We start from the raw sequence: 22,406 nt of genomic DNA, 5'->3' as shown, positions 1-22,406 counted from the left end.
GGATGTAAACTAGATATCCATCATTGTGTACTGTACTCACTGATTTTGAGTGCTCTTTCCCTTCTCCACAATACAGTACACATACTTTTACACCTTTTGGAGCCATACTAAAAAAGAATCCTATGTAGAGTTGTCCGATATTATAGAGTGGCCGATAATATCAGCCGATAAAAGCATTTTAAAATGATGTCAGATAATATCAACATCGGTTTTGGGCCCATATGCATTGCCTTTGAAGTGAATGTAAAAGCCTTCTTCCTTTGTACAAGGGCTAGTCACGGCAGTTATGCTTATTGGCCATTAGATTTTTCCAAACTAAGATGCTTGGGATTTGTTACGTGAGCAGGCCATTTGCATTTATGGCGAAAAAATTGAATGAACAATAAATATTGAAAAATAATGAAACTTCAGTTCCATAACTTCAGTTTGAAGTTGTTCCCTTATTTTCACAGAATGTTTATTTGGAAAACCTTGAAGTTGTTACATTTACCATTATTAAAGCATCCAGTGGGGCATCACAATTCAATTAGCCATAATATCTTAAGTCCACAACCGAATTTATCAGTATCGGTTTGATATCGGTATCAGATTTTTGGAGTTGGTCAATATCGAGATATCTGTTAAAGGCTGAAAAGTCGTCATCGGACAACTCTAGTCCAATTTATCCTCATACTATTCATCACATGTTCAAGACCTCTCAACATACTCACACCTAAAAACTAAGTATCAAGGACTAGCAAGGAAGCAACATTTGTAACCAGTGTTGTTAATAACGGCGTTACAATATAACGGCGTTACTAACGGTGTTATTTTTTTCAGTGGTGGGTAATCTAATTAATTACTTTTCTCATCTTGGCAACGCCGTTACCGTTACTGAGGACGGAAAGGCATGCGTTACTATGCGTTACTATATTGGTCGAAAAGTCTGAGGGAGACGGACTCACCGAGACGACTGAGCAGAGCAGGAGTGGGGAGGAGGCAAGAAAGTTGTGACGCCGAGCAAACGCGATGCTAGGTAGCTCCAATAATACATGTTGTAGCCGATAGCCTACAAACTATGCCCGCATGTTATGGTAGATATGGTAGACATGGTAGATATCACATGTACTGTATATAGATATAACTAGACCGCATGTTATGATAGATATGGTAGACATGGTAGATATCACATGTACTGTATATAGATATAACTAGATGCAAAATGACAGACATGGCACTAAATGCGTTAGTAGACAGCCGCCATCTTAAAGCAGTAGACTTTTTAGGACGGCTCTGTTGTAGAGAACCTTCCTAGCGAACCTAAGTAACTTTTTATCTAAAATACTTCTAAATCGGCAAAATCTTGACTTGAATCTATCTTTAAATGATGAAACAGTTTTAAAACTTTCATATGTCGAAAGTAGAGAGAAGGGAACTAATGCAATAATGGGAGCAATTTTAACAACTTTTAACAGTTGATTCAGGATAAAGGGTAAATGAGGGTAAAGAATTGGGCTCGGGCCAATTGTACCAAAAACCTTCACAAAAAACTTCACATAGTAGTGTTGTATCGGTCGCGAACGATTCGTTCTTTTTGAACGAATTGTTTGGGTGAACGAGACCGAACTAATCACCATCTGCACTGATTCGTTCTATGAAGTTGGTGGCGCTTGTTCGCTGCGTGGGAGGGCGTTGAGCAAGCGGCAGCGTCTTCTGACATCGCACACGACCAATCAGACGCCAGCCTCATCGCGGGCAGGGGAGGGAGCGGAAACAGAATCATGGCGTATGTCACTCATTTCCACGTGTGGCCAATAAGCAGCCAGCGTGCAGGCAGGGGGGAAAGACTGAGTTTTGTCACTTCCCGTTCAGTGATTCGGTCCTCCGGTTCCTGACCTAGCTTGCTGCTAACTTGACTTTCCAGTAATGACTATGCGGTGAACGAGTCATAAAATGAAAGGAAACGACTTTGTCACATATTTGTTAACGTGGAGCCTATCAAATGCTGCTCAAAAAGACAAAAACACCACACAAATCTAGCGAGCATGGTTTAGTGTTCTACTTTTCTCAACAGACTCGGGACTGTGCCTATGACGACATACTATCAAATTTACAGTAATTTAAAACACGCGCAGCTACGAGGCAAGCAAAACCTGAGCTGCGGTCGCGTGACGGCAGTGAAGCGTGCAGAGAACTGTCACTATATGGAGGCTTCATGGCAGCGATATGTACCTCATATGTGCACAGAAAAAAAATAATATTTAGTATGATCACCATAATACTGATTTGCAATGAAACTGTATATACATGTCAATTTTTTCCGAGTGTTTTTTTTTTTTTTTTTTTCGTGTCAGAGGGTGTCGGTTGGTTTGACAAATTATGTCAATCCGTCCATCATGTGCTACTCAAGCGCCCCAAAAACAAAGCGCGCGGACACGGGAGATGTCGCAATATGTCTACATTTTTCTTAACAGACTAATGAGAGTAGAAAGGCGAAATCATAAAGCAAACAATTATTTCTCGTCAGCATTTGACGATCTGAGATGCGGGGACGACAGGGGAGCTGACCGGATTATTTTATTTATTAATACCAGTGCAAAAATTCAAAACGATCATCTTAATAATAAAAAACAAAAATACAACAGAGCGAGAGGTTAATATGATGTGTTGGCCGTTCCATAATTAGAAATTAAACTTTCGATTTATTTTTATTTTCGTGACAGCAGGCATGCCGCGTTGGCTGTTAGCAGCAGCATTGTATATGTGAGCAAGATCATGCTAAAGAAAGTCCGTGCGCCCCCGACCCCAAACCCCGACTTCCCCCTCAAAAGGAAAATGTTTAACCGTGTCCTAATTCGAAATGCAAGCACGAGCCATGACTTTGAGCCCATAGAACTAGGACAGACGACGCGGAAGTTCTCCCTCGCTTTTGCAGCAGCGGGAGGGAGACGAGGCTGTCTCTGAGAGCAGAATGATATCGCCTGTCACTCATTTCTGAAACTACGACGAGTGGTCAATGTGCAAGAGAGGGAGGGACCAAGCAATGTCACTTCCCGTTCAGTTATACTGCGAAGCGGTCTTTGGTGATTCGTTCGGCAACGTCACTTCCCGTTCAGTAACCGAACGATTCGTTTGGGCGGGGAGGGAGATGAGGGGGGCGAACGATTCGTTGAACGATTTGTTTGAACGAATCTTTTTACTGAACGAACCGGAATGGATTCGTTTGCTCAAGTGAACGACAAATCTCGTCACTATCACATAGTGTGGCCAATGTTTTTTTGTTTTTTGTTTTGTTTTGTTTTGTTTTTGAGGAAAAAAAAATATATATATCACCAATTACTTTGCCAAGTAACTAATTACTCTTACATTCAGGTAATTGAGTTACTAACGCAATTACTTTTTGGGAGAAGTCATTTGTAACTATAATTAATTACTTTTTTCAGTAAGATTAACAACACTGTTTGTAACCATGGGGGATGGGGAACATGATTTGCACAATGAGAATGGAACATCAGATTATCAAGGAGTCAGGAGTTTTTTCTAAAAATTGTGTAGCAAAAGATAAGGAACATGTGTTGAGTAAATAACGTCAGAACTTCAAAGAAAAGTAAATATTGAGATGGGAATTGATAAGTCAAACGCAAGAATACAATCTTACATATCAAATTTGCCCATTGACTATTACGCATTCCCAAAACACACTATTACATCTTGGAATGCTAACAATTTCAGTCTGAGTGATGACTATAAAAAGCAACCTACCGGGAGCTAAGTACATCAGTAAAGTATATTTAGTTCAATTGTCAAGAAAAGATTATCTCAAATCTGTCCTGCAGTCTGATGCCAGAATGTCAGTAACTTTGGTGCCAGTGTCAAAGGGAAGTAGCTTTTGAATAGCAGAGGGAAAACACAACCACAATTGATGGTCCAGGCCCACAAAGGCGTAGTGTGTGGTTTGCGAACATACCAAAAAGCATGGATCCTTTCTGTCTCCTTTGGTGCTACTGGGTAGCGTAATCCAGAATCTCATCTGCCAAGACTATGATTGCTACTACAAATATATGTATTATGGCATTTATGTCATGATATAATGATGTTAATCAGGGCCTAGCTTGGCTAACCTATGCGAAAAAGACATGCTAGCAAAATTTCTAGTCACATGGACAGATGGTGGAATTTACCCCCACCCCACATTTACTCCCATTCTTTCTCCATCTTCATAGATGGCTGACACTTACATAATCACATCAAGTTCAAGCCACCACTACCCCCCCACCTCCCCCCCGCCAGCTTCGCTGTCCCTATTTTTTTCCTCCTCTCGTGAGCGTGCAGAATAATCTGATCCCTGGGGAGGATTTGTCTGGAGGATGAGAGAACGAGATGTGTGTAAGGGTGGGGGAGGAGACAGGGCAAAATAACAGAAACACCAACACCTAACAACCAGCTCCATTCGATTCTCACCGGCTTGGCTCCGATTACAGCAAGAATAGAGATTATGTGTGCTGATAAAAGCCTGTTACTGTGAAAGCATGGCAGTGTTTGGGTCTGCAAATCTCTTTGCAACTCCAAAAGGGTAACAGCTCAACAGCTGTAAAAGGCACTGCGGCAATTTAGAAAGAGGCTACACTCAGAATGAATGAAACAAAGTGATTATGAGCAGGAAACACAGACATATTAAAAAATAAATGAATACAGAATAAGCCCAGACCATAAATTATAGATGCTTGCATATGCTTTCGATTATTGTGCTTGCACTGAATGTTGCAGCTACTTGATAGGATTTACACACAGCATTTTAACAAGCAAATGAAATGTTCTTTCCCTTAGTCAGCGTCCATGAGTGATAATTGAACATTGCCAGTTCTGTGTTATCAATATATGTTTATTGGCAAAATTTAAGTCATCCAGGCACTTGGTGATGAGCACTATCACTAACATTAGCTTTTGCTCTGTTGGCACTAGCTTGCTGCAAGTGAACTTAGCAATTGATGACATTTCTTCCTGAATTTGTCTTATTTCATACAACAGACACTTCTCAACCATTATTGGATATGAATTTTGAGAAATCTCAATGTATTTGCATCATATAATCAGGCTTACTCGGTGAATTATGAAACATATAGGTTCAAGTAATTATGTTGTCCTCATAAAACATAAGTACAGAGAGAAAAAAATGGTTTTTAAGTGTGATTTGGGAGAATGAAGTAATCATCGACAAAGTGTTTTAATCGAGAAATTACATTATTAAATATATAAAAAGACATTGCAATCAGGTGAGATTTTCCACCAATAACGATGGCTATTAAAAAAGATCAATTCTGTGAATAGGCAACTCCCCCAATGCCGAATCAATTGTGTTTTATTAGTTTGTTAAGTAATGTACTAATGCCTTACACTTTATTAAGGGTCATAGTAAGTTATTGATAGTATTTGAACATAGTAACCTTACCTCTCATTTCCAGGTTGGAACTCCGAAAGCAAGGAAGGCCGACGACGATGAGGCTGAGCCAAGTGCGAGCTGTAGTCTCTGGCATGATGGGAGTGGTAGTCCATCATTCCAACTTCCTAGAGAAAAAAAAATGCAACAAACCTTTTAAACATAAACCATTATTCGCCACAAATCTGGATGCACGATAATGACTGGGGTGATAGTGGGAATGACAACTTCATTATGATCAATCAGATTATCAAAATAGCACAGTTAAAAAAAATCCAAGACTGAAAATAAAAATCTAATAAAGCGAGATCCATACTTTGCTGTCTGAACGAGCTTCTTTTCAATTGAATACGGCATATAGCAACTCGACAACCAAGGCCACCAACAACAATACAATAACACTACTTCTAATAAAAAATCAATAATAAAAAAAACTAGGGCTGTCAAAGTTATCACGTTAACGGGCGTTAATTATTTTTTTAAATTAATCACGTTAAAATATTTGACGCAATTAACGCAGATGCCCCGCTCAGACACATTTAAATGACGGTACAGTGAAACGCTCACTTGTTAATTGTGTTTTATGGAGTTTTGCCGCCCTCTGCTGGCGCTTGGATGCGACTGATTTTATAGGCTTGAGCACCAATGAGCATTGTGTAAGTAATTATTGACATCAACAAAGGCGGGCTACTAATTTATTTTTTGATTGAAAATTTTACAAATTTTATTAAAACGAAAACATTAAGAGGGGTTTTAATATAAAATTTCTATAACTTGCACTAACATTTTTCTTTTAAGAACTACAAGTCTTTCTATCCATGGATCGCTTTAACAGAATGTTAATAATGTTAATGCCATCTTGTTGATTTATTGTTATAATAAACAAATAGAGTCCTTATGTACCGTATGTTGAATGTATATATCCATCTTGTGTCTTATCTTTCCATTCCAACAATAATTTACAGAAAAATATGGCATATTTTATAGATGGTTTGAATTGTGATTAATTGCGATTATTTAATTTTTAAGCTGTAATTAACTCAATTAAAATTTTTAATCGTTTGACAGCCCTAAAAAAACATAAACCAGCCTTTTTACATTTTTTAAAATTTCACCTATATAAGAGTGTAATGGTATACAAACTTTAACTTTCAAATGCTGTGAGAAAAAATGCCCTGTTGTACTGAACTGCGACTTTTGTGTACCGTCAAACTCCTAATATATTATAGATATATTTTTCAATATGCAGGTGAGGCTTGAATCTCTTCCTTCTTCTATCTTTGCTCTCGTTGTTGTGATTAACAAAATAAATAAATAAATCACACACGGTTTATGGATCATTCAAGAAAAGTTTAGGGCAAGTAACTATTTTTGGTAATAAAAACAAAAACAAATTATTATTATAATGTACAAGAAAAGCCCACACTTGGTGATGATAATGCATACTGAACAGGAAAACAGTCCGTTATTTTCAATTAATTGTACCCACCTGATTACCAAGAACTGTGTGTAAAAAGTTTCCCCAGCGTTTAACATGACGCTAAATGCTAATGCTAGCGAGAACGCGAATGCTATGCCAACCCTCCAACCTAGCATCGCGTTTGCGACTGCGTCACCTCCCCCTTCCCTCCTCCCCTCTCCCGCTCTGCTCTCTCCATGTATCTCAGACATTTCTCACGTCATTCAACCAACGTAAAAACGCATAGTAACGCACGCCTTTACATCCTCAGTAACGGTAACGGTAAGGGAGTGACAAAATATCGAAATGGTGATATATCGTGATACTATGTATCCCAAAAGGTTATCGATATGCTCCTGCCAAGAATCGAGATATCATTTTAAAAATGTATCAATGTCTAAAAAAATAAGTAAAAAGGAACCAACAAGTTGCTACCAAACTCTTCCACCATAATAGTGTCTCAGTTAACTCTAAGGCTACATTGACGGTGCACGACGCCCAATCCATTTAGACTGGAAACGTTCGTTTATTCGAAACCAGAGCATTCACAGTCATTCTGTCCGATTTTCAGGGCATTTACAGGTCACCTGCAGTTCATTTTTGGGCATTTATAGGTCATTTCCTGTTGAGTTTGAGTCACTGCCGATTCTTTTGGGTGATTCCCAGGTCACTTCCTGTTTTGTAACTCAAAACAAACAGGAAGTGACCCGTTAAATACCCCAAAATCAACAGGAAGTAACTGAAAATCAACAGGTAAATGACCTTAAATGGCCCAAAATCACTTCATTGCCTGACATTGGCTGCCACTGACGGCTATAGACGTTCAATCCGTTTGAAGTGGGTGGGAGTTCAAATGGATTGGACGTCTACTAGTGATAAACTCATTCCAATTGACGGCAGAAGCTTGTTTTTTCTGTTTATTAATTGTAGAATATCCTACAATGATTTCCTGACCAATGTATCTATAAACGTTGTATCGCCATATCTTCAGATCATCGTTATCGTGAGCTTTGTATCGCAAATCGTATCGTATCGTGAGGTACCAAGAGGTTCCCACTCCTAGGTAACGGCGTTGCAAAAATGGGTAAATTAATTAGATTACTCACTACTGACAAAAATAACGCTGTTACACTCTAACGCCGTTATTAACAACACTGGTTATCAGTATCTGCCTTGAAAAGGAAGGACGTCACAGGTATAGGCTTGAAAAATAATAGCACACATCCATAAAATCCAGACCTTGTCACCCATCAACGTTCTCCTAAACGTGAAAACAAGTCAGAGATTAATTACAGGTGCAACCTTGAACGGACACAATTTCACCAAAGTAAAAGTACAACAACAAAAAAACACAAGGGATTATTGTGCTACTGATATCTAGGACATAATCGTGATAATTAGGTGTTGAGTGTAGAAACAATCCTCCCCACAATGATAATATGAACTTCAAACAACTAATGAGCTTGGGTTGTGTACAAAACATTGTGTGGGGGAATTTTTCTAAAGAAAACCACAAGTTAGATTCGCTGCAGGAATTCACTTTCAAACAGGTCGGCGTAATGACTATTACTAAATGTCCATCAAGTAAGCAGTGTCATAAGCACAATAACCACACTGTAAGTCATTTTATTAGGTTTAGAGATGGCATCGTGGATCTTACCGTGTGTGCTCGCTGGAGCTGCAATGGTAAAGTGGCTGGGTTTGGCAGGTGCCGTGTGTCCATCGTCCTCCGGCCTGGTGGCACAGACTGGGGATGAGAGGACATCCTGGCACAGCCTCTTCCTCTACAGACAGGAAGTAGGTGTGGTTGCAAAGCAGATGGGTTTTATGTGCATTATGGTTTGCTTCTTTATGCCAGCGCACTGCGGATGAAGAAAAAAGCAAGAGCAATATATATTAGGGTACAAATACATGAATATAATAAGTACATTAAATACAAAGTAGCTAGAAAACAAATTTTATACCAAGAAAAACTTCAACCAAGGTCCAAGGTACCAAGGTCAACTTAAACCCTTTCAGCGACAATGCTCACTACAGCAGACAGCTATTCAAAAGTAGTAGTGAAAAGTAATGGTATATTCCTTTTACCCTTCCGATCTGAAATATACAGTCAGGTTCACTTGGAAATGCTAGGCGACATTCTATCTATGCATGTTACCTTGACGCAATGCAAAGTGATGCCGTTATCTCGTTTAAATCATGGCGGGTTCCAACCAGTACTCTGTTTGACACACGATTTTGGTTTTATCTAATTTTAACCCTTTTTTTTTATCAAATTGCATGCAATAAAGCTCTAAAAACAATCAAATAATGTCCCACATAGATGGCCAACCTCGAACTTGATATAACACATTATGTTTACTTTGACCAGTGCATGTCACATGTCTGAAAAATGACTGTCCTGCTAAAATATAGAGGAATAAATATACATGTAATGCCCAAAGATTTCCATTGGAACACAAAAATCCAGCATGTAAACCTAGCAAGCAGTTGTGCAGTGGGTAGATACAGTACACGGAGGAAAATGTCCCTAGAAGGTAAGTTCAAGGACATTTGTTTATAATACAGTTAAAGTTGGACATTGGTTTTAAAACTTTAGTAGCTCCGAACCTTTGAGTTAGATTTCTGAAGATTTTTGAGACAGAAATTGTAGCTCTTGCTCCTCAATAACGTTTCAATGGTCTGACAGAGTTCACTAAACAAATCTTATCCACTCAAACACAGAACACAGTGATGTTCGCCAGGTTGGGAAGCGATTGACAGTAAGAGTACACTCTGGCAGCTGCAAAATGTCAGACAGAAAATAGTTTATTTTCACTTTTCAAACAATAGGGACAAGATGATGATTCACACAACACTGAGATCTAAGATCATGTTGTTAAATTTTTAGATTATTGGAATGAGAGATGTTCATTTGAGTGAATCTTTCAGCAACTGAAAGAGCATTTGAAGCACGAAGATTCCATAGACATTCCCCCGAGAAAGACAAAGCAACGACAACAGTCACAGGAGCTGCTGAGGAAGAAAAAACTGAATCGAGACAAGGGGAACAGAACAATGAAAGAGCTTTGACATAGACTCTGAGCCGAATGGGGCCTTACAGATGAGAGGCTAAACACATGCACTGGAACTACTACAAACACCCACAGGCAAGCCACTGGCTCACAGCCAAGAGTGGGGATGAACTCAGTCACCTCACTCCCTCACTCTAGTATGCTTTACTTAGCCACTATTTGGACCTCTCCGCAGATTGAAGTGGGCTTTGGCCTTCAGTAGTCAATACCTCATTGCAACCACCCCATCTTCCCACTGAATTGTGAAATGGCTGAGGAAATCTTAACAGGGGGCACAGCAGGAGCAGGATGTTAGGCCTTGATTTGGTCCTGTATTTATACATTGTTTATGTTTTTGTTTATTTTTAGAACCAAAGCGCTCGCTACCAAAAGTGTATACATTTTTTAAAGTATGTTTTAATGGTAATTACTGTATTGGCCCGAATATTAGACGGCCCTGATTATAAGACGACCCCCTCTTTCTTAAGACTCAAGTTTGAAAAAAAAAAAAAAAAGACTTTTTGAACACCAAATTAATTTTTATACAGAAAATAATTACAGTACATCAGAAACAAGTTATCATAACAATATATTTGAGAGAAAAAGCATGTTATTTTGTCTCATTCAAATCTTAATATCTGAACATTTAAATATGTAAACTAAAGTGCAATCACATTCGTAAATGAAAGGCTTCTGGTTTTTGAAATGTAACTAAACCAATCTATTGTAATAAAACAACAAAATTGCTATAACTGCATTAACCATCAAAGTGAGGTCTAACTGTAACTGTAGTCTTGAAACAAATCTGAATAAGGAAAAACATTGCAATAAAATATTGCAAACTGGTTAATCTTGAGAGTAGCTGAGATCTGTCATGACAGAACAATACTCCTGAAGTTCAGCATTCGCTTCAATGATATCTGGCGCCATCTACAGTCGGGAATGGGTATAATGTCTAGACCCAGAATATAAAATAACTCCCACGTTTTGAGTCTCGTTTCAGTACGATAGTTCATTTGTATGTCAATCTGCATATGACAGAACCTCAAACTATGAAATAAGCCAAAATTTCTAGCTGATGGAAGCAAAGCCCCTTTATTTTTATTTTATTCGATGACACTGGGCTTCATTTCGTGTGTTGAAACAAATTATTTTAAATGGCTTCATTGCCTACATCAGTGTTTCCTAACCAGTGTGCCATGGTACACTGTTGTGCCGTAAAAGATGGTCAGGGGTGCCGCTGGAAAATATCTGCACAAAAGTCATATACAGTGGTACCTCTACATACAGTACGAAGTTAATTCGTTCCAGGACCTTGTTTGTAAGTCGAAATGGTCGTATGTCGAGTAGGATTTTCCCATAAGAATACATTATAATTCCATTAATTCGTTCCACAGCCCGAAAAGCTACACTAAATTCTGAATAAATACTGATGTTACTATTGCAAATATCAATTACAAAGAGCAAAACAAATAAATTATGAATAAAGAATATAATAATAGCAATAATTATAATAATACCTGTAATAATGTCACAAACCTGGTTCTAATGTGATGTATAGTATGTGTTTGAGTTGTGTACCTGAACGCACCGCGTGGCTGACTTTACAGAGTGAGCGTTTTTACTTTCACTAGTTTGTTTACTTCATTTCTCTCAAGAAAGTATGCCGTTCATCCGTCTTGCGAGAAAACAAACAACAACAAAAACTGCGGTGCTCTCACAGATCTTCGGATTTAGAGCATGTAGAAACAAATGGCGAGTCAAATTTTACATCGGATGTCGAAAGATCGTGTGTCGAAGCAATCATATGTCGAGGTACCACCGTATTGTAATATTCTGAGAGAAAAGTGATGTTACAAGATTAAAGTAGCAATATTATGATAATGCATGCATGCATTGAAATATTGCAAAATTAAAATCGTTTTGTTGTTTATTTTTACGTTGCGTAAACCAGAAGTTGGTTTGACGGCTTTCAACTTTTGGTGATTTAAAGTCTGTGTGAACACACAACTAATTTTGGCATACTATTAGAAGAGTTAAGTATTATAGGAGAAAAAAAGTCATACAATTATGAGATTTAAAACGTGAACTCAGAATACATTGAAATACATTTTTGTATGTATTTGATTACTATTGATATAACGTTGATGAGAATTACTTTATATTGCTAACATAGGCAACAGAGTTTTAAATTTGTTGATTTTTAGCTGGTGGTGTGACTTGAGATCTTTGCAATGATTGAAAAAGTATGCCTCAATTCAAAAAGGGTTGGGAAACTGGCCTACATAATGTAATTCATTTATGTGTCTCTCTGCATCATACGTTTGACAAACACGACAAATGAACTTGAATTTTATTGAACACAGAACCTGTCCCCGTGGAAACAGAGTAAACATCATGAGAGGCGTTGCAGTATGAGAATAAGTGTGAGAATCTCCCCCCAAAAAACTGAAAAGTAACTTATGTTGTAAAGCTAATTACTAAAGAATGGAAAAGGTCAAATCAAGCTTTTTTTCCTGGTTATAAACAGAGAACAATATTCTGTGGGCCTTTGACTATCAGTCAAAACTGTCAAAAACGGCAGTGAAGGGTTTTCCTTGTGAAAATATATAGGATTGTAGAAATTGAGGTGTGGAATGGTTGACCTTAGATACAGTATATCACTGCGAGTGTGTGGGATGGCTGCATTTTCAGTCTTGTGATTCTAGGCTTCATTGTCATGTAGTGATTTATGGTCTTAATTTATACAGCTCAACATTCAGTGATCAATGATTATGATTGACTGGCCTTTATCACCAGATGTTGTTCCTGAGCTGTACAATGTCTATACCGGACAGCAGAGCATCTATTTGATATTCTGTGTCTTCTTTTGTTGCCAACACTGTAAAATAAGTATAAATATAACTCCCAATAGTCTTGGCGGCACTAAGTGAAAACAAACTACACTAAGGACAACTTCAGCACACCTTTTAACTGCTTTACTTTTATCCAAAACAATTCAACTTCAAGAAGCATATTATCAAAAGAAACAGCAGAGACCTCAGGGTACAGTAGGTTTTGTTGTTGTGAATAAAGAGCAGAACAGCCCTGGCATACTGATATGGAACTACGAAAATAAAGTGGAAAAAACCAAAAATGTTATCAAAACCTGAAAAGTGCTGAGCTGCTATAATTTCTCTCATCCGTAGTAGGCACTTGGACCATTAAACATCATCATCTCAATGATAATGATATTGCATTATGAAGAAAAAAATAGTCAATATCAAGATTCAATGATAATTATAGCACGTCAATGCCACCAGAAAAACATGTATGATTTCATGGACGCAATACAAAGACAGTACATTCTCAGTATAATAAGTCTATCATCGACTTCATTTTCTATTTGCAGTATTTTAATATATTTCCTTAATTTTACCTTAAAGCAACTATAAGTAGCTTTTCAGTTTTGGTCGATTTTAGCGACGCAGGTGGACAAATGAGGTACTGTTTTGCTTTAAGAAGACTGCTTTTCCCACGAGGACCAGTGCACAGTGTAGTAAAATACTAATTTTCCGGTCGCGTGCAAATTGATTAAAAGGCATCTGTTTCCAGCGGCTGTGTGGAGGATGAATAGTAATGAGGTAATAAATCCAGTTGTGGCTAAACAATACCATATGAGGATGTTGGAAATAGGAATGTTTTGATTTTGTACCGTATTCCACGCCCCCTCCCTTCAGCGCTGAAGAGTTCGGTTTGGGGTCACGCCAGCGACTAAAAGCCGGCCCAATGTTAATTCTTGAGGTTCATTTTATCCTGTGGCTCCCTTTTTCTTTTTTTTTTGTCTCGGACAAAAGTTTTTGTCTGTTTTGTTGCTCTGCCATCTTTTCAGAATTTGCACGAAAGCGTTCGCATCGACTTCGGTCTTCATAACGAATGGGGAAAGGGGTACGTGACGTATGCCGTGAAGCAGTCAGCACATTTGTAGTTTTTTTTGTGTTGCAGGGTTCCTGTCACCCTCCTTAAAGTTAATTAGTTCCGGTGAAAGCGATACAGACCCCCTAAAAATATAAAAGATGTGTCATTCAACTAGTTGTCAATCAACATATGTTATGAAAATATTTTATAAAGGTTGAAAAGTTACCTAGTGTTGGTTAAGTAAATATATACATTATTTTACGTACCGTTTAACTAACCTACAATGCATGTTTTTGGGGTGTGTGAGGAAACCAGAGTAGGCATGGGGAAAAAAAAAAAACAAGCAGACCACGGGTTGTAACCTTATTTTCAGAACTATGAGGCTGACGTGCTACCCAGTCTTCTACCCTTTTCCCTGGAATATTGTTATAATATAACTGAATAACTGCTGCATATGGTAATTAGTGAAATAGTGACGCACAAAATTGCACGCCTCCTTTGACACGTCTGAGCCCCTTATGACATGGTGTGAAAACATGCTGACATTTGAGGTCTGAAATTATGAGAGCATCTCTTGAGTATTGGCAGTGTTATGAAAGCCCACTCACAATTCACTTCCCATGACAAGTAGCAGGAAATAAAACTGGGGTGTACTTGTCATCTAGGCTGACCTAGTTCCCCTTCATGCTACTTAATTATTCAGGAGCTTTGAAATGTTCTTCTGTGTGGAAGCATGCAACCTGAGTGGTGGCTCTGTTTGCCCCTCATGACAGCAGCCATATAATTAGTCTATTTTAGCATATGTGGTTATTAGTGTGTGTTATGGGATGAAAAATTGGATTTAACCTGCAGTTCCAAGTGTCTAGTTCCAATTAAATTCATGAAAATTATTTTTTTTAAAAGATAAGACTTCAATTGACACAAATCAATTATAGGATGGGAATCGAGAAAGGGTTCCTAAACAGAACCGGTTCCATGCGTGTCAAATCCATGGAATCGTTTGGCATTTTATTTAACGATTCTCTTATAGATTCCAAGTAGCACAAATTACGTCACATTAATTTACGCATGTTACACACGCTCAATTCAGCAAGTATGACTACATGATTAATCAAAGAGTAACCACTCACCAAGTATAATCTGGAGAACCACCGCCAAATGATTTTGCAATGATTTTCACTGGGCAGGTCATTATTCATGAGACTACTTAAAGAAATGGTGATTTTTCCCAAAAAGTCTATTAATGGTTCTATCGCATTCCTCGTCGAATACTCTATAAGAAAAATACAACATATATGCATCTAAAATAATCCTAAACGATTTTATTAGCAATTTTAATACTCATTTCGGTCGGTAGTCCACCAATAAGTGTTTTTTTTTGGGGGGGGGGGGGGTTCGGAATAATTTGAATTTTGTGGGTTGTAGGGCCAATCTGACTTCTGATTTCACACAAAAGTATATACCTCCGCATCCGATGGTGGTATTTTTTTATTGCTACGACTAACTGAAGTTGATGTTCCAAATTACTTCCCGAAATGCACCTGACTACAGCCAATCAGCATATTTTCGCCCGTAATTCGAGATAGGATGGTCCCATTGGTCCCAAACCACTTTTATTCTACTCAGTATCAAAAGGCCTTTCAATAAAGTACCCCAACTATGTCTAGGACCTGCTGTCTGGACTAGCTGAACACTTTCTGTGTGTGCAAGCTTTCTCCACCCCATCTGAGAGGGTGTTCTCCACTGCTGGAGACACCATAAGTCCAGAAAGATCACGTATCCTACCTGAAAAAGCAGACATGCTTATTTTTCTGCAAAACAATTGTTAATTTTGCACATTTGCACTACGCACTGTTCTGTTGTATTTGACAGTATCTTTTTTTATTATTATTTTTGAGTACTATCAGCTCATATGTCCTTTTAAAAAGGATTTTTTTAAAATTTCTATTCGAAAAATGTATCTGTAAAATGTTACACATTCTTGTCTGTTTGCCACAGTTACATATTGCCACAGTTAACATCGAGGCTTTGGGCCTCTTTTGACCTCGTTGTGAGTTTGTAAGGTTTGGACTTCTGATTAAACAAACTAGATGCCAATCAAGATGTTTGTTCTTCTTTTTCCCCAAATTAGAATCGATAAGAGAATCGATAAAGAATCGAATCGTTAAGCAATATCGATAATAGAATCCGAATCGTAAAAGTCCTATCAATTCTCATTCCTATTCCATATTGTGTTTTTTTTACATTCACGGAACAGCCCAAAATGTATGTAAATCACTCCACCAGTGCCAACCCAAAGCCTTTGCACAATCGACATTAACAATGATTAAGAAATAATACAAATCATGGGAAATGGTTCACTGTGGCAGCCCCTGAAGAACAATCTGTAAGATAACCTACACATTACTCAACTAGCCGCCATTGGAAGTTATTTTCCCTTCATCCCTTTTTTTTTTTTTTTTTTTTTTAAGACAAACAACTGTTGCAAATTATGATCATATTTCAAACAAAATTTTCACAACATATTTTCATTTAATGTTTCATGTAAGGCACTGTTGTACAGTATATGTCAACGATAAATGCATTTTGATGACACCAAGCTCCCTTGTTGCGTAAGCGAATATTCAATCTGTATCACATTTATAGTCATATTTGAAAGAGGCCTGGTTATAACATTTTATTTTCTCTTAAAAGAATACATACCTGTCAACCCAAGGCCGTTGGCAATCTTAAAAATAGTGACGTATGCCCTTACAAATTGATGACTAATCTTACAACGTTTTATAAAGCGTGCAATATGAAACAAAGATAAACTCAATTTTTAAAATAATATGAATTTATTGGTAATATTGTCACATATAGCCTGGCTCAATCAATATCTTCAGCTACATCATGATTACTAAAATTTAACATTGACTTTTGTTATAATAATATGTAGCACTTTTGGCAATTTCTATCATGCCTTTTGATGGCTGCACTTCAGCTCGCAATTCAGTATGACTTTAAGGTAGTTCGTTAGTGTGTCCAATTATAAATTAAAAAAGTCAATTGATAAAATTAACTTACCGATGCAATCTTTGAGTCAGAGAACTTTTTTTTTTTTTAGTTTTGAGTCTTTTGGGTCCGTCGACCAGGCACAGGGCAAAAACTGCATCTTTATGTGTCCACGTTTGTAATTGAAATGGATTGAGGAATAAAATAGTGATAGTCTTTGTAGATGCTATTAATGCATTATTACTAAATGAAAGCATTTGCTATTGCGCTGATATATCAGCATATATAACATACAGTATATAAATATTAGGCCTGCACAATATCATTTGAACATCACCATCTCGATGTTCGCATGTGCAATAGTCCCATCGCAGGATGTGCAATTTTTTTTGTTTTGCTTCGTAAAAGCAGTGTGTGCAGAGAAATAGCCTCCTTGATCCCTTTTATATACAGCAATCTTGATTATTCAAAGATGAACCCCATTATCCTGAAATAAACAGTATAATATAAATACAATTTGTTAATGGTGAGTCAACCAAAGTCTTCCCAAACAGATCTATTCAAGTCATGTGGTGAAAATTCTTCCTCAAAAACCCTCAATAAGGAGCAATGTCAGTTTTTTTCCAATATTGTTTAGCTCTAATAAATATATACACTCACCGGCCACTACATTAGGTACACCATGCTAGTAACGGATTGGACCCCCTTTTGCCTTCAGAACTGCCTCAATTCTTCGTGGCATAGATTCAACAAGGTGCTGGAAGCATTCCTCAGAGAATTTGGGCCATATTGACATGATGTCATCACACAGTTGGTGATTTGAGTGACTTTGAACGTGGCATGGTTGTTGGTGCCAGAAGGGCTGGTCTGAGTATTTCAGAAACTGCTGATCTATTGGGATTTTCACGCGCAACCATCTCTAGGGTTTACAGAGAATGGTCCGAAAAAGAAAAAATATCCAGTGAGCGGCAGTTCTGTGGGCGGAAATGCCTTGCGGGGGGACCCTGCCTTGCCTGGGGCTTGGTGGGCCGCTGGGGGTCCCGTGGCGTGCCGTGCCGGTTGGGGGGCTGTGGCTGTGGCTCGTGGCCCGGGTGGGCGGGCGGGGGTGGGTGTAGGCGTGGGGTTGGTGATGCGTCCCCTCCTGCCATCCCTGAAGGCCGGTTGATGGGCGCGCGGGTGGCCCAGGGGACCACCCTGGGTCCCGGGGGGGGGGACGGTGGCTCCTTTGCTGGGCGGCGGGAGGAGGGATGGGCTGGCTGCGCATGGCCCCCCCATCCCCTCGCCCGCCCTCCCTCCCCGGGCTGGCTGGGTGGGGGTCGTGGCCCTGGGTTGGCGCCCGCGCGGTTTCTCCGCCCGTCTGCGTGGCTGTCGCGTGCCCGATGGGGCTTGCGTGCTGCTGGATGTGGTAGGGCATGCTCGGGTTGGGGGTTCCGGTGCCGGGATTGGCGATGTGGCGGCGTAGGGTTGGTCGCCAACGGGCTTACACTCATAAGAGATTCACACGATTACTGGGTTCTAGATCACAGAACTGATTTGTGTACACTCTACCCCTTTCAATCACTTAGCTTATAGTCTTATAGACACCCCCACCCCCATTCTCCTCTTTCACTGGCCAATAGGCCCCCACATGGTGTAAACCGGAAATACATCTCGCTGACGATAGCACCAGCATATTAGTAACTAGTTTAGATGTTCAATGTATTTCCTGTTGTTGTTTGTGTATGTGTTTCTTTTCTTTCTTCTCTTGTATTTCTTTTCTTCTGTCCCCCCATAATCCCTTCCTGTTCGCTGCTTTGTCATAATAAAAAGGTATTTTGAATGATCACAATGGGAGTATGTCAGACTCTCAATGTGAAACATTAAAACTGTTCAGAATCCGGGCACTTAGACTTCCATTCTCTGTGTCAAACAGCTGAACAGGACAGGTTAAACAAAAAAAAAAAAAAAGGAAATGCCTTGTTGATGCCAGAGGTCAGAGGAGAATGGCCAGACTGTTTCGAGCTGATAGAAAGGCAACAGTGACTTAAATAACCACCCGTTACAACCAAGGTAGGCAGACGAGCATCTCTGAACGCACAGTACGTCGAACTTTGAGGCAGATGGGCTACAGCAGCAGAAGACCAAGCCGGGTGCCACTCCTTTCAGCTAAGAACAGGAAACTGAGGCTACAATTTGCACAAGCTCATTGAAATTGAACAATAGAATATTGGAAAAATGTTGCCTGGTCTGATGAGTCTCGATTTCTGCTGCGACATTCGGATGGTAGGGTCAGAATTTGGTGTCAACAACATGAAAGCATGGATCCATCCTGCCTTGTATCAACGGTTCAGGCTGGTGGTGGTGGTGTAATGGTGTGGGGAATATTTTCTTGGCACTCTTTGGGCCCCTTGGTACCAATTGAGCATCGTTGGAACACCACAGCCTACCTGAGTATTGTTGCTGACCATGTCCATCCCTTTATGACCACAATGTACCCAACTTCTGATAGCTACTTTCAGCAGGATAATGCGCCATGTCATAAAGCTGGAATCATCTCAGACTGGTTTTTTGAACATGACAATGAGTTCACTCTACTCAAATGGCCTCCACAGTCACCAGATCTCAATCCAATAGAGCATTTCTGGAATGTGGTGGAACTGGAGATTCTCATCATGGATACGCAGCCGACAAATCTGCACCAACTGTGTGATGCCATCATGTCAATATGGACCAAACTCTGAGGAATGCTTCCAGCACCTTGTTGAATCTATGCCACGAAGAATTGAGGCAGTTCTGAAGGCAAAAGGAGGTCCAACCCGTTACGAGCATGGTGTACCTAATAAAGTGGTCGGTGAGTGTATAACAGCACATATCAACAACTTATATGTTGTTAAGAAAAGCACAATAGTTCTTCCGTCACGGCGAAAGAAACAAACATGGAGCTTGTAACTCGTCTTTATTTTTTATTTTTTTTTATTTCTCTTTTGTGTTACCCTACCTTGCTAAAAAAAAGATTTATTTTTTTTTGTGCATCAACTTAACCCTGTTGCAATTTGAAACCCTTACATTTGAAACTATAGCGTCATGTACTCATTTTAATTTTCTATATGCAATATACAGTATACATACGTTGTAGACAACACATGCCGTATGTTCACATGCGCACTGCTAACGTTAATGTGTTTTTTTTTAGCCTCTTGTCTTTTCTGATTGAAATGCAACATTGGTATGATAGCACAGCTTGATTCTCCATTGCGAAGCACTTTATCTGGCAACCCAAAGGGCAAATGATGTTGTGCGCTTCAATAATTTGATCCTGGTTTCAGTACCATTTTTGGCCACCAGTCTTACATATGGCTCATTTAACAGTCATTCATAGCCTGGTACACCAGACTCACGGCTGTTCCAGCTATAAACCCTACTCACCGACGTCACAGAATGACGTGTCACTGTATCCGGCCGCCATATTGTCCGTCTCTGTTTAGCCCTATTCTCAATGGTTTCAATTAGTCGTTCAGTTTATAGAGCAATTCATGGAAGCCCCAGTGCTTTCAGACACTGTAAACTCATTGGCTGCATTGCATAAAAGGCGTTATGTGGAAAAGCTTCAGTCCATCCATTCGCCGGATCCATATTTGATGCCTAAATCGATATTTTTCGACCCGCTGTCTTCGCCCTCTCTGCCTGACATCTGCAACCCTGATATCTACAACTATCTTGTCCACACAAAATCAGCCTATTCTCACAAAAGTTTGAAAAACTTTAAGAGCAGCACTCTAAGCAACATTACCCTGTGTGATTTCTAAAATGGCGACAATCAATAAAAAAAATAAAAAAAGTTGACTACGATGGCCGACGCTTCAAGGATAGGTGGATATTGGACTATTTCTTCAATAAAACACGCAACAACTGTGTGTGCCTCATTTGCAAAGAGACAGTCGCTGTTTTCAAAGAGTTCGATGTGACGCGATAATATTACCGAACAAGACACGCTGACATGTACGACATTACAGGGAAGATACGCAGCGAGAAATTATAGCAACTAGAAGCTAGTTTAATTTCACAGCAGCAGTATTTCGCAAGAGCCCGAGTGTCGAAAGAGAACGCCACAAAGGCGACATTATTGAAATTATGAATGAATGAAAAAAAAAATAAAGTAAATGTGACACACAGAAGGGCTTGCTAAATTTTTTTTAATATACTGTTCTATGTAAATCAGCCAAGGTAGCCTCCCGCATTTTTACCACACCAAATCTGGCCCCCTTTGCAAAAGGTTTGGACACACCTGTTTAACTGATGAGCCGTAGACGAGGCCAGCTTCTTTCACTTGGTACCAGCTAAATATTATTCAAAATGTAATGATGGTGGAAGAAATAAGCATCTTGAATTTGAAACTGTATGTTGTCGGCGATTAGCCTCGCAATGATCTTAATTGTGGTTGTCAGCCCAAAACCATTTAAATATATATTAAATGCATCTTACCAGATATAAAATGACTACTACATAATCCGTGGTAATCGTTTGGAGCCCAGTTTTCTCGTCGAATTGCAGCAGTCCATCTCGCTCTCCTCTCCGGGTCTCTCGGAATACGGTAAAACTTCAAGTCTCTCCGTCTACCTTCTCTGTTACTGCAACCAACCGCCACACACGCCTTCACCATTATGATTATTAATGTTAACGAGCTGAAAAACACGCCATAATAGGAGGAATTTACGTAGCGGTAATGCGTATACACGACAAGTAGACAGACAACATGGTGCGGAGGCGTGGTTGTGACGTCATGTGAGTAGGGTTTATAGAGTCTGGCGACCATTGAGCGGTTCAAATTTCCAGGGCGGAGCAAGCCACACCAAACAGAGAGCAGAGTGGACCAATCGATGACGGGCAGACGTGACGTGGGTAAAGCGACAACTCTCGCGCGGCGCGAGCGGAGAAGTTAATTTAACATGGCTAGTGTAAGACAGCCTGTTGTCAATGACTTGTGTTTATGTGTTTTTGTTAATTTAAAACTGATTTTACCATGGATTGGAACATATTCTCGGCTCTCCTGTTCGCCGTCTGTGTTGTTGTGGATACGACTTCCGACACGGAAGGGTGACGTTGCTTGTTAAGAATATGTCAAGCAAATAAACAAATCTGATTGGACGGATCATTTCGTACTGGCTCGAGAGGCCGTTAAGGAGGTGGGTCCCAGACTATTCTCACAGTGTTTGAAAAATACAGGGAGAACAGTCTGGCCGTGCCAGGCAAAGTCATTCATATTTGTATAGAATAACTTCAGAACAAAAATAATCTGAAATGGGTCAAGTTAACAACACAGTATAAATCCAGCCTTTAAACACATAACTAGATATGATCTGGAGGTTTATATTATACAATCCTTGTAAAATAAACCCTTAGCTTGTCAAGCCAGGACTAAAATGGTACCGGACAAGTGCCATAAATGGCAAGTACAATGTACTTTGTGCTCATGCCTTTCACTGTTACATGTCACTAACATTTTCCACAGCAAGGTCATCACCCCTGAAGTGTATGTCCTGGACTGCCCCTGAAAACATGGCTTGCACAGTATGACAAACAAGCCATGCTGTAATATGCATTCCAAGTA

General features: G+C 39.4%; 1 protein-coding gene across 3 annotated transcripts in view; it reads right to left on the bottom strand.

The window, feature by feature from the left end:
* ncor2 (nuclear receptor corepressor 2) overlaps nucleotides 1-22,406 on the bottom strand; it is a 110,751-nt gene that overhangs the window by 79,612 nt on the left and 8,733 nt on the right. For all 3 annotated transcript variants that reach the window (XM_057832827.1, XM_057832829.1, XM_057832828.1), the window contains exons 2-3: nucleotides 8,536-8,737; nucleotides 5,429-5,544 (exon numbers count right to left, since the gene is read on the bottom strand). In XM_057832827.1, coding sequence (XP_057688810.1) covers nucleotides 5,429-5,544; nucleotides 8,536-8,640 — 221 coding nt within the window. In that variant the 5' untranslated portion in view covers nucleotides 8,641-8,737. The remainder of the gene's footprint in view (nucleotides 1-5,428; nucleotides 5,545-8,535; nucleotides 8,738-22,406) is intronic.

The sequence above is a fragment of the Corythoichthys intestinalis genome, chromosome 3 (genome assembly GCF_030265065.1).
Source record: "Corythoichthys intestinalis isolate RoL2023-P3 chromosome 3, ASM3026506v1, whole genome shotgun sequence".
Classification (NCBI taxonomy): domain Eukaryota; kingdom Metazoa; phylum Chordata; class Actinopteri; order Syngnathiformes; family Syngnathidae; genus Corythoichthys; species Corythoichthys intestinalis.
Note: the sequence above shows the minus strand (reverse complement) of the source record. Positions and strands in the feature narration are given on the sequence as shown.